Source organism: Rattus norvegicus, chromosome 6 (assembly GCF_036323735.1).
Source record: "Rattus norvegicus strain BN/NHsdMcwi chromosome 6, GRCr8, whole genome shotgun sequence".
NCBI lineage: Eukaryota > Metazoa > Chordata > Mammalia > Rodentia > Muridae > Rattus > Rattus norvegicus.
Genome location: NC_086024.1, coordinates 88,953,345 through 88,969,473, shown reverse-complemented (window position 1 = coordinate 88,969,473; position 16,129 = coordinate 88,953,345). Strand labels below are relative to the sequence as shown.

The window sequence follows — 16,129 nt, the reverse complement described above, 5'->3', positions numbered from 1 at the left end:
TTGGAGGATCTGAATATAAGCAATGGCACAGAGAAACCACTAGACTAGACTGCTCCATGGACTTAAGATTTAATGGGGATGAAATTGCAAAGGCTAGTTCTTTGGAGGTCGGGAAGACAGAAGGAAGAGCAAAACAACAGAAAAGCAAGATTTTATATGATGGCTAATATCCTGTTTAGGAAAACATCACCAGCCACTGCTATTTTTATGGGGTGGAGGTTGGACCTGACACCGAGCTGGAACATCTTATAGTACTTATCATGAGATTGTACTACTTAGCCTGGAATTTACTCACAAATTTAGTTCAGATCCACGTCCAGTCATTTCCTCATGGCCCTGTAAGAGCATTTTCTCCTTCACCGATGCTTTCCTCTCCTATCCTCACCCGTTTTTAACTTGGAATAGTTGGTTGACTTATGATTCAGAATTCAGAAAAAGTCACTTAAATTTCTTTTCTCCAGGACAAGGACCTAGAGCCTTGTGCATGGCCATTAAGTATTCTGCCATGAAGCCACATCCTAGCACTGTAGTTTTTAAGATCGGATCTAGTTAAGTCACCCATGCTGGCCTCAAACTCATTCTGCGGCCCAAGATGGCCTTGAATTTTTAATCTGCTACTTAAACCTTTGCAGTAACTGTGAGCAGAGCTACATTATGCTCTTAGCACACTCCTATTCTTAATGTTAAATTCATGATCCCTCCCACCCCCCGATTTGGGACTGTGATTCACTACGTGTAGGGTAAGAAGGGCAAAGGAAAAATATCCTTCCCTGACTTGATCTCAAGACCAGGACCAAGGGAAAGAACACCTTGACTCCAAGCCCAAGGTCAAGAAGCAGAATCCCACCAATCTCTGAGTCTCCAATCCCAGGCCATCTTGGAAAGCTCCCTCTGTCGTCCCCCCCCCCCCCCAAGAATTCCTATATAACCCCTGCCTCAAGTTTAGATCCCTACTTCTTCTAAGAAGAGGCAACCGCCCGGCTGTGTAAAGTTGGTTGTTTCTCAAACTGCTGGAGCAAAACTGCTATACCAGCTTTGGGGATACCTTTCCAGGTAGCTGGAGAAGAGATATAACACTTCTGTAGGAGTAACATTTCCCTTCAGAGCCTCAGCACTTACACAGGCTGCCCTCTGATTCTCCATTCTCTTTCCTCAACCACTCGGCCTTAGGGATAACAGGCATGTACCAACTGGCAAAACACATTTATAGGAACCAGTGCCACAAAATGCACTGCAACCGCTATCCACTGAGAAAAGTGTTTTATTTTACTACCGTCCTTAGATTCTTGAAAATAAGAAAATTACATTACCAGTTGGGATAATTCAAATTAAACGCTAACATGTGGATATAACTTCATGTTCAGTCTACTTCTCAAGAACATTTTTTTTTTCTGGCCCGAAGAACAACTAAATGGCAAACTGAAAGAAAAATTCTTTCAAACTCCCTAGAGCACTTTTTCTCCTAAGAAATAGACTACACTAAGAAGGAAAGTTCCGCTGTGCGAGCGCAGCCTAGAATAACAAGTGTGGCCCGCAAGGGTCAAACTTAGTAAATCGCGCGCGCTCATCACACTGGGCGCCAACCGTTGTGGGTTTTTCCTCCGCCGAGCATCACGGGAGTAGTGGCGAGGCGCTAATAGGAGCCGGCCCTGTAGAGAGAAACAAACTCCACGTGCAACCGTGGGACCGCCCTTGGTCAGACTCTTTGGGCTCACACTGCCTTGTCAAAGCGGCGAGAGGGTGTGGTCCTCTGTTTCCTGGAGTCCCGGAAGACGTTTCGTGACGCAATTTCTGAGCGTACCAATCCCAGGCCTCCGAGGGCGGGTTCTCGGGATTTGAAATCCAGCGCTGTTGTCTGTGTTGAGGTAGTGAGTGCGGAAGTCGAGTGTAGCTCCAGCCTGTGCCACTGCGGTTTTACGTGTCACCCTTGCCCCGGCCTCCGTGCGTCTGAGGTGCTGCGAGCCCTGGGGCTCCAGGCCCCTGGGCTTGGAGCCGAGCGGTAGCCACGGCCACGCGGTGCTGCCCTCACTGAGGTAGGTCCTCTGCTCCCTCAGCCTCGCGGACTGTCGTCCCGGCCCCTGCCTGGCTCTTCCGCGTTCGCGATCACTGTCCTAGCGCACGCCTGACTTCGCAGTGTTCGCTCAGCCGCGCGTTGACTTTGCTGCCCTAGCGCTCGAGATCTGTTCGAAAATCAGAAGTCTCCGGGAGCAGTAGTGTGCCAGTCTCCAACTCTTCATCTCCAGACCCAGCATTCATAGAGGCATCCGCTTATGCGTTCTTAGGATTACGTTCGCTTGTTGCAGGCACCTTTACATGTTAGGAACGTCGTTTGAAAAAAAACAGAAAGTCTCTTCATCCTATCCTTAAAGGATAACACTTTACAGTCAGGTGCATTTGTTGTGTATTTTAGAGTTTATATTTTAATCACCCCCCTTCCTCCCTCCAAACCTTCCCTTACACACCTCCCTACTCTCCTTCAAATTCAGTGGTCCATTTTTCACCAATAACAGTTGCAAGTATGTATGTATACACACATGTATATGTAATGTTGCCAGTATGTAGGCTTTTTGTTGTTGTTTTACGGGATTCTTACGTGCTTATGCTCATAAGCATGTGATTTGGTTTTTTAAAATGTGGCAGGAGCTCATAGGTGGTTAGACGTTCTGCAATTAGATGTGCTGCAAGATTTGTCTTTTGAATATGCCCGGTTTATTCACACAAACATTCCTTATGATATCATGCTAATATAAAAATTAAGCATACCTCTCACCAAGAGGGTAACAGTGTTTGGGTAGAAGTGCTGCTGCAGGGTTCCACTGGGGAATTTGCTGGTAATGATGCTTTGGAAGCCTGAGGGCTGGACCTGCATTTGCTGTGAAATCCTTCAGCTGTGGCAGGCTGGGATATTGCATTGCTCGAGGTCCCAGGAGACACTTGAGAGCAGGACATTGATTTGGTGGTCCTGTGTGGGCCCAGCAACAGTACCTGAAGTTCCTTGGTCACTGAGGCCAAGTTCGCAAGTTCTCTTGCCAATGGCTGTAGACACCATTCCCAAAGTTTCAGATTTTATTATTTTGGGGGGTTTTAGCTTTGCACTCTTAGGGCCCACAGCTTGAGGTTGGTTCACTACCATAGTAATGCCATCTTGGGGTTAGTTCATTAGCACACAGGCCCTGTCTGGTTAGGCTCCTATCTGAGCTTCTGGTGGCTTGCTTCTGAAACCTAGTTCTTTAACTATCATTATTTCAAGTTACAACAAATGACTATTAAGCTATGCAACTATTGACGTGTGGGAGTGGGTGCTGCTGCTGCTGCTGCTGCTGCTGCTGCTGCTGCTGCTGCTGCTGCTTCTGCTTCTGCTGGTTCTTCTTCTTCTTCTTCTTCTTCTTCTTCTTCTTCTTCTTCTTCTTCTTCTTCTTCTTCTTCTTCTTCTTCTCCTTCTCCTTCTCCTTCTCCTTCTCCTTCTTCTCCTTCTCCTTCTTCTTTTTCTTCTTCTCCTTCTAATTAATATCATTATTATTGTTATTTGCATTATGAATGTTTGAACCTAGGGCCTTCCACCTTCCAGTCTAGGCAGGCAGCAAGCATCTGCCACTGGCTGTAACCTCCTGTCTACCTTTTCTTTTGAAGCAGGATCTGTGGTTGACTTTGCTCTGTAGCCCTCTTGGAGGCCTGGAACTTATAGGCCTTGTGCCTCAGGCCAGCTTTTATTTGTTCTTAAAAATTTCTGTCTGTTGGCACGAATTGGGCTTGTTTTCGGCTTATTTGTATTTTTAAAAAAGATTTATTTATTGTATGTATGTGAGCACACTTTCGCTGTCTGCAGACACACCAGAAGAAGATATTGGATACCCTTACAGATGGTTGTGAGCCACAATGTCATTGCTGGGAATTGAACTCAGAACCTCTGGAAGAGCAGTCAGTGCTCATAACAGCTGAGGCATCTCTCCAGCCCCTTATTTGCAATTTTTTTTTTTTCTGGGCAAAGTGGCTTTATTAGTGTGGCAGGATCACAACAGGACTTAGGAATTAGCATTGGGGCCCTTCTTCTTGCCAAAGGTGGGCACAACATTGACAAAGCGTCGGTTGTACTGCATTCGCCTCTTGGCCCGACCAGTCTTCTTCTTCTTCTTTTCCTGTTTGGCCACCTTGGGAGTCTGACCTCTCACTTTCCCAGCACGAGCCAGAGAACCATGAACTTTACCTCCCAGCATGCGGCCGGCTACCTCCAGAGTGGTCAGGGCCTCTACACCACACTGGCCTAGGGTGGCCTCATCCTCCAGCGGCGAGCCTGCCAGAAGCACGACTTGATCTTCGGGGGCAATGCCTTCCAGTGAGGCCACATGAGCTTTGATCTGGGCGACCGTCTCCTGGCCGGTCACCTCGAGGGTGTGTAGTTCCTGGGCGCGGACAAAGAGCTGCATGTTGGCTACTTACCCGCGGACGCCGCTGCTGCAACCCCTTATTTGCAATTTTTATTTGAGAAGTATTTCACCAGACTGAGGAACTGAGTGAGGGTAGGCAATCCATCCATACTTTGCCAATTTTCCCTGCCATTGTATAGTCTATTCATTTTTATTTTTGCTGGGTATAGCAGCCTGGCATTTAGAGTCCATGTGACATCTGCCCAGGATCTTCTAACTTTCATAGTCTCTGGTTAGAAATTTCGTGTAATTGTGATAGGTGTCCCTTTATATATTACTTGCTTGGGTTCCCTTACTGCTTTTAATATTATTTCCTTGCTTTGTACAGTTGTGGTTTTGATTATTACATCACAGAAGGAGTTTCTTTTCTGGTCCAATCTATTTGGAGTTCTGTAGGCTTCTTGTATGTTCATGTGTATCTCTTTCTTTAGGTTAGTGAAGTTTTCTCCTATAATTTTGTTGAAGATATTTACTGGCTTGTTAAGTTGGGAATCTTCGCTTCCTTTTATACCTATTATTCATAGGTTTGGCCTTCTCATTGTGTCCTGGATTTCCTGGATGTTTTGGGTTAGGATTTTTTTTTTTTCATTTTGCATTTTCTTTGACTGTTGTGTCAATGTTTTCCATGGTATCTTCTGCCCCTAAGATTCTTTCTCCTATCTTCTGTATTCTGTTTGTGATGCTTGCATCTATGACCCCTGATGTCTTTCCTCAGTTTTATATCTTCAGACTTCTCTCCCTTTGTGATTTCTTTATTGTTTCTATTTCCATTTTTAGATCCTGGATTTATTTTTCAATTCCTTCACCTGTTTGGTTGTGTTTTCCCATAATTCTTTAAGGGATTTTTGTGTTTCCTCTTTAAGGGCTTCTACCGGTTTACCTGTGTTCTCCTGTATTTCTTTAAGGGTGTTATTTATGTCCTTCTTAAAGACCTCTATCATCTTCATGAGATCTTATTTTAAGTCCAGATCTTGATTTTCCTGTTTGATGTGTTATCCAGGACTTGCGCTAGTTGGAGAACTGGATTCTGATGATGCCAAGTAGCCTTTATTTCTGTTGCTTATGTTCATGCGCTTGCCTCTTCCAATCTGGTTATCTCTCATGCTATTTGCCCTTTCAGTCTCTGACTGGATTCTGTCCTTCCTGTGATCCTGGTTGTATCAGAACTCCTCAGAGTACAGCTGTTTCTGTGATCCTGTACTTCTGGGATTCTATGATCCTGGGTGTGTCCGAACTCCTGGGAGTCAAGCTGCCTCTGGGAACCTGAAATCCTGGTGTGACCAAGCTCCTGGGATCATGTGTCAGAGCTTCTTGGAGTCAAGGTTTCTCAGGGTGTTGCAGGAGTGGGTGGTGAGCCTGGGTTTGCTCCAGGCACAGGTGCAAGCCAAAAGGAATCCGTGCCTCCGACTGGTGGGGTTTGGGTTTCCCTGGTTTCTGTGGGGGTCTCAGTCCCACTGGGTTTTCGGAAAGATATTGTGGCCTCGACTGTGATTGTGATCTCCAGTGTGTCAGAGGTCCAGTACTCCTGTTTATGTCTGTCTGATAACCTGAGAGTCCAGGTTCCTCTATGATCCTGTGATCCTGGGCATTTCAGAACACCTCTGATCCTAGGTTTGTTAGAGTGCCTGGGAGTCAGGCTTCCTCTGGGTGTTGTGGGACTGGGTGTGGAGCCAGTACACATGGTCTGCTCAGGACATTGGTTCAGACTGGAAGGAACCTGTGCCGGCTGGTTGTTGGGGGGAGGGGTTCATGTGTCCCTGGATCCTGGGTGACCCAGTTACTCCGGGTTTGGAACAGGTATTGGGGCAGATGTGGCCTCTCTTGTGATCCTGAGTGTGTTAGAGAGCCTAGGAGTTGGGCTTCCTCTGGGTGTTGTGGGACTGGATATGGAGCCAGCACAAGGTCTGCTCAGGTTAGTGCTTCAGACCGGAAGGAACCTCATTATTGCTTCTGACTTAAACTTTTTAAGTACATAAAAGGAAGAACGCTTGCTTGTCATTCTCCTCATGCAAACACTAGATTGGAACTTTAAAGAATTAAATTTGAATAAGTTTCACAGCAGCAGTAAAATAGTTTTATAGCGTGCTCAAGGCCCAGTGTCAGAACCAAAAATGGACAGGAAACTATATCCTGGTTGGCTGTGGAACGGTGGGAAGCAATTAGAGAGAAAGACAGATGGATAATGATGACAGAATTTTTAAATGCAGACATGAAAATACTGAGAACAAATTGAAAGGTAATTACAGAATGCAAATTAGTCAAGTTACTAATTCACATGATTTTTGATTAAGAGGGAGACATAAGCACAGTTTTAAAAAGATAGATGATGGATGATAGATAAATAATAGATACATATTAGGAGAGAGAGAGAGAGAGACAGAGAGAGAGAGGGAGAGAGAGAGGTATACAGACACATAGAGATAGATTATGGACAGATAGGTCAAGATCATTAGAAAGCCTGAAAAGATATACTGTTGGAAAAGATATGGAGGAAAACTGAGGGGAACACATTCCTGTAGCTGTCAAGTAAACCTCAAAAACAGATATTTATAATTCAGAACTTAAGGATATTTTTTTTACTCCTTTTATAGTTTTAAAATTACCTTTATTTATTTACGAGCATCTGTCTGCTTATGTACCATAATACTTGTAGAAGTCAGAGGACAATGTGAGGGAGTTCACTTTCTATCATGTGGTCCCAGAGCTTGAACGTGGGTCCTCAAAGATTGACAGCAAGTGCTTTTACCTGCTGAGCATTGCAAAACTATTTCTTATTTACATTTTGAGTGTTATTCCCTTTCCCAGTTTCCGGGCCAACATCCCCCTAACCCTTCCCCCTTCCCCTCTATATGGGTGTTCCCCTCCCCATCCTCCCCCCATTACCGCCCTCCCCCCAACAATTACGTTCACTTGGAGTTCAGTCTTGGCAGGACCAAGGGCTTCCCCTTCCACTGGTGCTCTTACTGGGCCATTCATTGCTACCTATGAGGTTGGAGCCCAGGGTCAGTCCATGTATAGTCTTTGGGTAGTGACTTAGTCCCTGGAAGCTCTGGTTGGTTGGCATTGTTGTTCGTATGGGGTCTCCAACCCCTTCAACCTCTTTCAGTCCTTTCTCTGATTCCTTCAACGGGGCTCCTGTTCTCAGTTCAGTGGTTTGCTGCTGGCATTCGCCTATGTCTTTGCTGTATTCTGGCTGTGTCTCTCAGGAGAGATCTACATCCGGTTCCTGTTGGCCTGCACTTCTTTGCTTCATCCATCTTGTCTAATTGGGTGGCTGTATATGTATGGGCCACATATGGGACAGGTCCTGAATGGGTGTTCCTTCTGCCTCTATTTTAATCTTTGCCTCCCTATTCCCTGCCAAGGGTATTCTTGTTCCCCTCTAAAGAAGGAGTGAAGCATTCGCATTTTGATCATCCGTCTTGAGTTTCATGTGTTCTGTGCATCTAGGGCAATTCAAGCATTTGAGCTAATAGCCACTTATCAATGACTGCATACCATGTGTGTTCTTCTGTGATTGGGTTACCTCACTCAGGATGATATTTTCCAGATCCATCCATTTACCTATGAATTTCATAAAGTCATTGTTTTTGATAGCTGAGTAATATTCCATTGTGTAGATGTACCACATTTTCTGTATCCATTCCTCTGTTGAAGGGCATCTGGGTTCTTTCCAGCTTCTAGCTATTATAAATAAGGCTGCTATGAACATAGTGGAACATGTGTCTTTGGTATATGTTGGGGCATCTTTTGGGTATATGCCTAAGAGAGGTATAGCTGGGTCCTCAGGCAGTTCAATGTCCAATTTTCTGAGGAACCTCCAGACTGATTTCCAGAATGGTTGTACCAGTCTGCAATCCCACCAACAATGGAGGAGTGTTCCTCTTTCTCCACATCCTCGCCAGCATTTGCTGTCACCTGAGTTTTTGATCTTAGCCCTTCTCACTGGTGTGAGGTGAAATCTCAGGGTTGTTTTGATTTGCATTTCCCTTATGACTAAAGATATTGAACATTTCTTTAGGTGTTTCTCAGCCATTCAACATTCCTCAGCTGTGAATTCTTTGTTTAGCTCTGAACTCCATTTTTTAATAGGGTTATTTGACTCCCTGCAGTCTAACTTGGATATAAGCCCTCTATCTGTTGTAGGATTGGTAAAGATCTTTTCCCAATCTATTGGTTGCCGTTTTGTCCTAACCACAGTGTCCTTTGCTTTACAGAAGCTTTGCAGTTTTATGAGATCCCATTTGTCGATTCTTGATCTTAGAGCATAAGCCATTGGTGTTTTGTTCAGGAAATTTTCTCCAGTGCCCATGTGTTCGAGTTGCTTCCCCACTTTTTCTTCTATTAGTTTGAGTGTGTCTGGTTTGATGTGGAGGTCCTTGATCCACTTGGACTTAAGCTTTGTACAGGGTGATAAGCATGGATCGATTTGCATTCTTCTACATGCTGACCTCCAGTTGAACGAGCACCATTTGCTGAAAATGCTATCTTTTTTCCATTGGATGGTTTTGGCTCCTTTGTCAAAAATCAAGTGACCATAGGTATGTGGGTTCATTTCTGGGTCTTCAATTCTGTTCCATTGGTCTATCTGTCTGTCTCTGTACCAATACCATGCAGTTTTTATCACTATTGCTCTGTAATACTGCTTGAGTTCAGGGAAAGTGATTCCCCCTGAAGTCCTTTTATTGTTGAGGATAGTTTTAGCTGGGTTTTTTTGTTATTCCAGATGAATTTGTAAATTGTTCTTTCTAACTCTTTGAAGAAATGGATTGGTATTTTGATGGGGATTGCATTGAATCTGTAGATCGCTTTTGGTAAAATGGCCATTTTTACTATATTAATCCTGCCAATCCGTGAGCATGGAAGATCTTTCCATCTTCTGAGGTCTTCTTCAATTTCTTTCTTCAGAGGCTTGAAGTTCTTATTGTAGAGATCTTTTACTTGCTTGGTTAAAGTCACTCCGAGGTACTTTCTATTATTTGGGACTATTATGAAGGGTGTCATTTCCCTAATTTCTTTCTTGGCTTGTTTCTCTTTTGTGTAGAGGAAGGCTACTGATTTTTTTGAGTTAATTTTATACCCAGCCACTTTGCTGAAGTTGTTTATCAGCTTTAGTAGTTCTCTGGTGGAACTTTTGGGATCACTTAAATATACTATCATATCATCTGCAAATAGTGATATTTTGACTTCTTCTTTTCCAATCTGTATCCCCTTGATCTCCTTTTGTTGTCTGATTGCTCTGGCTAGAACTTCAAGAACTATATTGAATAAGTAAGGAGAGAGTGGGCAGCCTTGTCTAGTCCCTGATTTTAGTGGGATTGCTTCAAGTTTTTCTCCATTTTGTTTAATGTTAGCGACTGGTTTGCTGTATATGGCTTTTACTATGTTTAGGTATAGAATTGAATTCTTATTCTTTCCAGGACTTTTATCATGAAGGGGTGTTGAATTTTGTCAAATGCTTTCTCAGCATCTAATGAAATGGTCATGTGGTTTTCTTCTTTCAGTTTGTTTATATAATGGATCACATTGATGGTTTTCCGCATATTAAACCATCCCTGCATGCCTGGGATGAAGCCTACTTGATCATGGTGGATGATTGTTTTGATGTGTTCTTGGATTCGGTTTGCCAGAATTTTATTGAGTATTTTTGCGTTGATATTCATAACGGAAATTAGTCTGAAGTTCTCTTTCTTTGTTGTGTCTTTGTGTGGTTTAGGTATAAGAGTAATTGTGGCTTCATAGAAGGAATTCGGTAGTGTTCCATCTGTTTCAATTTTGTGGAATAGTTTGAGTAGTATTGGTATGAGGTCTTCTATGAAGGTCTGATAGAATTCTGCACTAAACCCGTCTGGACCTGGGCTCTTTTTGGTTGGGAGACTTTTAATGACTGCTTCTATTTCCTTAGGAGTTATGGGGTTGTTTAAATGGTTTATCTGTTCCTGATTTAGCTTCGGTACCTGCTATCTGTCTAGGAAATTATCCATTTCCTCCAGATTTTCCAGTTTTGTTGAATATAGGTTTCTGTAGTAGGATGTGATGATTTTTTGAATTTCCTCTGTTTCTCTACTTATGTCTCCCTTTTCATTTCTGATTTTGTTAACTTGGACACACTCTCTGTGTCCTCTCGTTAGTCTGGCTAAGGGTTTATCTATCTTGTTGATTTTCTCAAAGAACCAACTTTTGGTTCTGTTGATTCTTTCTATGGTCCTTTTTGTTTCTACTTGGTTGATTTGAGCTCTGAGTTTGATTATTTCCTGCCTTCTACTCCTCCTGGGTGTATTTGCTTGTTTTTTTCTAGAGCTTTTAGGTGTGCTGTCAAGCTGGTGACATTGCTCTCTCCTGTTTCCTTCTGCAGGCACTCAGAGCTATAAGTTTTCCTCTTAGCAGAGCTTTCATTGTGTCCCATAAGTTTGGGTATGTTGTACCTTCATTTTCATTAAATTCTAAGAAGTCTTTAATTTCTTTCTTTATTTCTTCCTTGACCAGGTTATCACTGAGTAGAGCATTGTTCAGCTTCCACGTATATGTGGGCGTTCTTCAGTTATTGTTATTGAAGACCAGCTTTAGGCCGTGGTGGTCTGATAGGACGCATGGGATTATTTCTATCTTTCTATATCTGTTGAGGCCTGTTTTTTGACCAATTATATGGTCAATTTTGGAGAAAGAACCATGAGGAGCTGAGAAGAATGTATATCCTTTTGCTTTAGGATAGAATGTTCTATAAATATCTGTTAAGTCCATTTGGTTCATGACTTCTCTTAGTCTGTCTACATCTCTGTTTAATTTCTGTTTCCATGACCTGTCCATTGATGAAAGTGGGGTGTTGAAATCTCCTACTATTATTGTGTGAGGAGCAATGTGCGCTTTTTTCTTTAGTAAGGTTTCTTTTACGTATGTAGGTGCCCTTGTATTTGGAGCATAGATATTTAGGATTGAGAGTTCATCTTGGTGGATTTTTCCTTTGATGAATATGAAGTGTCCTTCCTTATCTTTTTTGATGACTTTTAGTTGAAAATTGATTTTATTCGATATTAGAATGGCTACTCTAGCTTGCTTTTTCCGACCATTTGCTTCGAAAGTTGTTTTCCAGCCTTTCACTCTGAGGTAGTGTCTGTCTTTGTCTCTGAGGTGTGTTTCTTGTAGGCAGCAGAATCCAGGGTTCTCCATGCGTATCCAGTTTGTTAATCTATGTCTTTTTATTGGGGAGTTGAGACCATTGATGTTGAGAGACATTAAGGAATAGTGTTTATTGCTCCCTGTTACATTCATATTTGGATGTGAGGCTATGTTTGTGTGCTTTTCTTCTTGTTTTGTTGCCAAGATGTTTAGTTTCTTGCTTTTTCTAGGGTGTAGCTTACCTCCTTATGTTGGGCTTTACCATTTATTATCCTTTGTAGCACTGGATTTGTGGAAAGATATTGTGTAAATTTGGTTTTGTCATGGAATATCTTGGTTTCTCCATCTATGTTAATTGAGAGTTTTGCAGGATACAGTAACCTGGGCTGGCATTTGTGTTCTCTTAGGGTCTGTATGACGTCTGTCCAGGATCTTCTGGGTTTCATAGACTGTGGCGAGAAGTCTGGTGTGATTCTGATAGGTCTGCCTTTATATGTTACTTGACCTTTTTCCCTTACTGCTTTTAATATTCTTTCTTTATTTTGTGCATTTGGTGTTTTGACTATTATGTGACAGGAGGAGTTTCTTTTCTCGTCGAATATATTTGGAGTTTTGTAGGCTTCTTGTATGGCTATGGGTATCTCTTTTTTTAGGTTAGGGAAGTTTTCTTCTATGATTTTGTTGAAGATATTTACTGGTCCTTTGAGCTGGGAGTCTTCACTCTCTTCTATACCTATTATCCTTAGGTTTGATCTTCTCATTGAGTCCTGGATTTCCTGTATGTTTTGGACCAGTAGCTTTTTCTGCTTTACATTATCTTTGACAGTTGAGTCAATGATTTCTATGGAATCTTCTGCTCCTGAGATTCTCTCTTCCATCTCTTGTATTCTGTTGGTGAAGCTCGTATCTACCGCTCCTTGTCTCTTCTTTTGGTTTTCTATATCCAGTGTTGTTTCCATGTGTTCTTTCTTGATTGCTTCTATTTCCATTTTTAATTCCTTCAACTGTTTGATTGTGTTTTCCTGGAATTCTTTCAGGGATTTTTGTGACTCCTCTCTATGGGCTTCTACTTGTTTATTTATGATTTCCTGGAATTCTTTCAGGGATTTTTGCGATTCCTCTCTGTAGGCTTCTACTTGTTGTGTAAGGGAGTTCTTCACGTCTTTCTTGAAGTCCTCCAGCATCATGATCAAATATGATTTTGAAACTAGATCTTGCTTTTCTGGTGTGTTTGGATATTCCGTGTTTGCTTTGGTGGGAGAATTGGGCTCCGATGATGCCATGTAGTCTTGGTTTCTGGTGCTTGGGTTCCTGTGCTTGCCCCTCGCCATCAGATTATCTCTAGTGTTACTTTGTTCTGCTATTTCTGATAGTGGCTAGACTGTCCTATAATCCTGTGTGACAGGAGTGTTGTAGACCTGTTTTCCTGTTTTCTTTCAGCCAGTTATGGGAACAGTGTGTTCTGCTTTCGGGCATGTAGTTTTTCCTGTCTACAGGTCTTCAGCTGTTCCTGTGGGCCTGAAGAGTTCCTGTGAGTCAGAAATGTGGGCTGCGTGTAGTCTCTTCTGGCTTCCCAAGCTTGTCTGCCTCTCTGAAGGTTTAGCTCTCCCTCCCACGGGATTTGGGTGAAGAGAGCTGTTAATCCAGTCCCTTTAGGTTCCGGAGGTGTCTCGGGCGCAGGGGGTCTGCAGCTCCAGTGCACCTATCTACCGTTTCCCAGAGGCCGTATACAGTTTCCTCTTGGGGCACGGATGTGGGCAGGGGTGGGCAGTATTGGTGGTCTCTCCCACTCTCCCACTCTGCAGTCTCAGGAGTGCCCACCTGTCCGGGCAGTGAGCTCTCTCTCCCAAGGGGTTCGGGAACAGTGAGCTGCGGGCTGGGCTCCACGAAGTTTGGAATCCAGCTAGAAACCGGAAGTGAGAATGGCTAAGATCAAAAACTCAGGTGACAGCAAATGCTGACGAGGATGTGGAGAAAGAGGAACACTCCTCCATTGTTTGTGGGATTGCAGAGTGGTACAACCATTCTGGAAATCAGTCTGGAGGTTCCTCAGAAAATTGGACATTGAACTGCCTGAGGACCCAGCTATACCTCTCTTAGGCATATACCCAAAAGATGCCCCAACATATAAAAAAGACACGTGCTCCACTATGTTCATCGCAGCCTTATTTATAATAGCCAGAAAATGGAAAGAACCCAGATGCCCTTCGACAGAGGAATGGATACAGAAAATATGGTGCATCTACACAATGGAATATCACTCAGCTATCAAAAACAATGACTTTATGAAATTCGTAGGCAAATGGATGGAACTGGAAAATATCATCCTGAGTGAGCTAACCCAATCACAGAAAAACACACATGGTATGCACTCATTGATAAGTGGCTATTAGCTCAAATGCTTGAATTACCCTAAATGCCTAGAACACATGAAACTCAAGACGGATGATCAAAATGTGAATGCTTCACTCCTTTTTTAAAAGGGGAACAAGAATACCATTGGCAGGGAATAGAGAGGCAAAGATTAAAACAGAGACAGAAGGAACACCCATTCAGGACCTGTCCCACATGTGGCCCATACATATACAGCCACCCAATTAGACAAGATGGATGAAGCAAAGAAGTGCAGGCCAACAGGAACTGGATGTAGATCTCTCCTGAGAGACACAGCCAGAATACAGCAAAGACATAGGCGAATGCCAGCAGCAAACCACTGAACTGAGAACAGGAGCCCCGTTGAAGGAATCAGAGAAAGAACTGGAAAGCTTGAAGGGGCTCGAGGCCCCATATGAACAACAATGCCAACCAACCAGAGCTTCCAGGGACTAAGCCACTACCTAAAGACTATACATGGACTGACCCTGGACTCTGACCTCATAGGTAGCATTGAATATCCTAGTAAGATCACCAGTGTAAGGGGAAGCCCTGGGTCCTGCTAAGACTGAACCCCCAGTGAACATGATTGTTGGGGGGAGGGCGGCAATGGGGGGAGGACGGGGAGGGGAACGCCCATAAAGAAGGGGAGGGGGAAGGGTTAGGGGGATGTTGGCCCGTGAACCGGGAAAGGGAATAACACTCGAAATGTAAATAAGAAATACTCAAGTTAATTAAAAAAAAAAAAAAAAGAATAAGAGGTAAGCTACTCTCAGAGAAAAAAAAGAAAAAAAAAAAAAGAAACCGGAAGTGTCTTGTCCTAGAGGAATTTTGCCTTTGTGTGTCCTGAGACCACCAGTCAGGTCGTTTGGAGCAGAAAGGTTGGTCTTACCTGTGGTCCCGAGGCTCCAGAACTTAAGGATATTAACTATGTTATTTGTTGGATGGGCCTTTTTTTTAAATAGGCAGTTTTGAATGCCAAGTTGTTCTTCTCATGAAAAATGATGAAAATTATAATTTAATAAAAACATTAAATATTAATATGGTTTGTGAGCTATATATTCTCGTGTTGATAAGGACCTGTTAAGCCTCTTAATGGTATAATGTTGTGTGGAATATTGGTAAATTTTTTAAAGGGACCAAACTGATAAAAGTTGATTTCATTACAGGTTCTCTGGACTCCTTCTGAAGTTCTGTCTGGAATTTTGTGTTGATTGAACTTTCTATAAGAAGAATTTTGTCACCACTGTCCTATCAAGATGATTTTAACACCATTGAAACATTCAGGAATTCATTTGTCTTCTGGGACATTGCAAAGAAGAAATATACCTCTAGATGCAGTCTTTATTGACAGCATCCCTTCAGGCACACTTACTCCTGTGAAAGACTTGGTGAAATATCAGAAGTCCTCTCTAAAATTGAAGGTCCATCAAAATAATCAGTTATTAGAAACAACAACTTCTAACAATAAAAATATATTTCAATCCACCATGCTATCAGGGACTACCCCTTTAAACCGCTCTTTTGATGTCAGTGTTATAAAGCCCAACATGGATAGATTAAAAAATGAAACGATTTATGAATCACCACAAAAAATCTTTCAAAGAATGAAAGAAAAAGTACAGCGTGACAAAGAAGAACTGTCAAGGATCAGTTCCATGTTGGCATCACCAAAATGTGAACATAAAGTCTTTCCTCTTAACAGAGACAAGGAGACTCGGTTGCAACATACCTATATCTGTGAGGAAAAAGAAAAATCATTCCAATCCAATAACCCTTCATTGGAAGGTTAGTTTGATTATGTAAGGGCTTAAAATGTCATTTTAACTGTTTATTTGTCAGTTTTAAGATCTTGGTTATAATAATGAACAGAGTACCAAAATGTCTTCTTATATTCCAGTGAAAATAATTTTTATGGTAGGAAGAAGAGAGAAAACTGCAGACATGGTATCAAATTCCAGCATGTAGATTGGCCTCAAATTTTAAAGTCCCTTGATTTCTGGGATTACAGGAATATATATCATGCTGCGTTACTTGATAAATGCATGTCGTATGTGTATGAACACAATGCATTACTTGATATATATTATCATGTAGAATATGTATAAATATTACACTGTGTGTACATGGGAGTGTGGGAATCAGTAGTAGGATTTATGAGCAGATAAAGTTCCTGTCTTTGAGATTCTGATGACTCTCTCTAATGTGCACACATA

The 16,129-nt window shown here is 42.5% G+C and overlaps 2 protein-coding genes across 4 annotated transcripts in view; one reads left to right on the top strand and one right to left on the bottom strand.

The window, feature by feature from the left end:
- Nucleotides 1-1,248: 1,248 nt before the first annotated feature.
- Mis18bp1 (MIS18 binding protein 1) overlaps nt 1,249-16,129 on the top strand; it is a 49,483-nt gene continuing 34,602 nt past the window's right edge. The window contains exons 1-2 of one of the 3 annotated variants that reach the window (XM_006240138.5): nt 1,249-2,033; nt 15,083-15,701. In XM_006240138.5, the coding sequence (XP_006240200.1) occupies nt 15,173-15,701 (529 nt within the window). In that variant the 5' untranslated portion in view covers nt 1,249-2,033; nt 15,083-15,172. Of the gene's footprint in view, nt 2,034-14,539; nt 15,702-16,129 lie in introns of those variants that run through there. The other 2 variants (NM_001109531.1, XM_063262505.1) reach the window with 2 other exon arrangements.
- On the bottom strand, nt 3,967-4,688 carry Faul1 (FAU ubiquitin like and ribosomal protein S30 fusion like 1). Its single transcript, XM_003750169.5, has one exon. It carries the CDS (start codon nt 4,422-4,424, stop codon nt 4,023-4,025), a length of 402 nt encoding a protein of 133 aa, XP_003750217.1. The 5' UTR covers nt 4,425-4,688; the 3' UTR covers nt 3,967-4,022.

What these genes read in the sequence shown, in the direction of transcription:
- Faul1 (XM_003750169.5), bottom strand. Translation starts at nt 4,424, where the DNA reads ATGCAGCTCTTTGTCCGCGCCCAGGAACTACACACCCTCGAGGTGACC.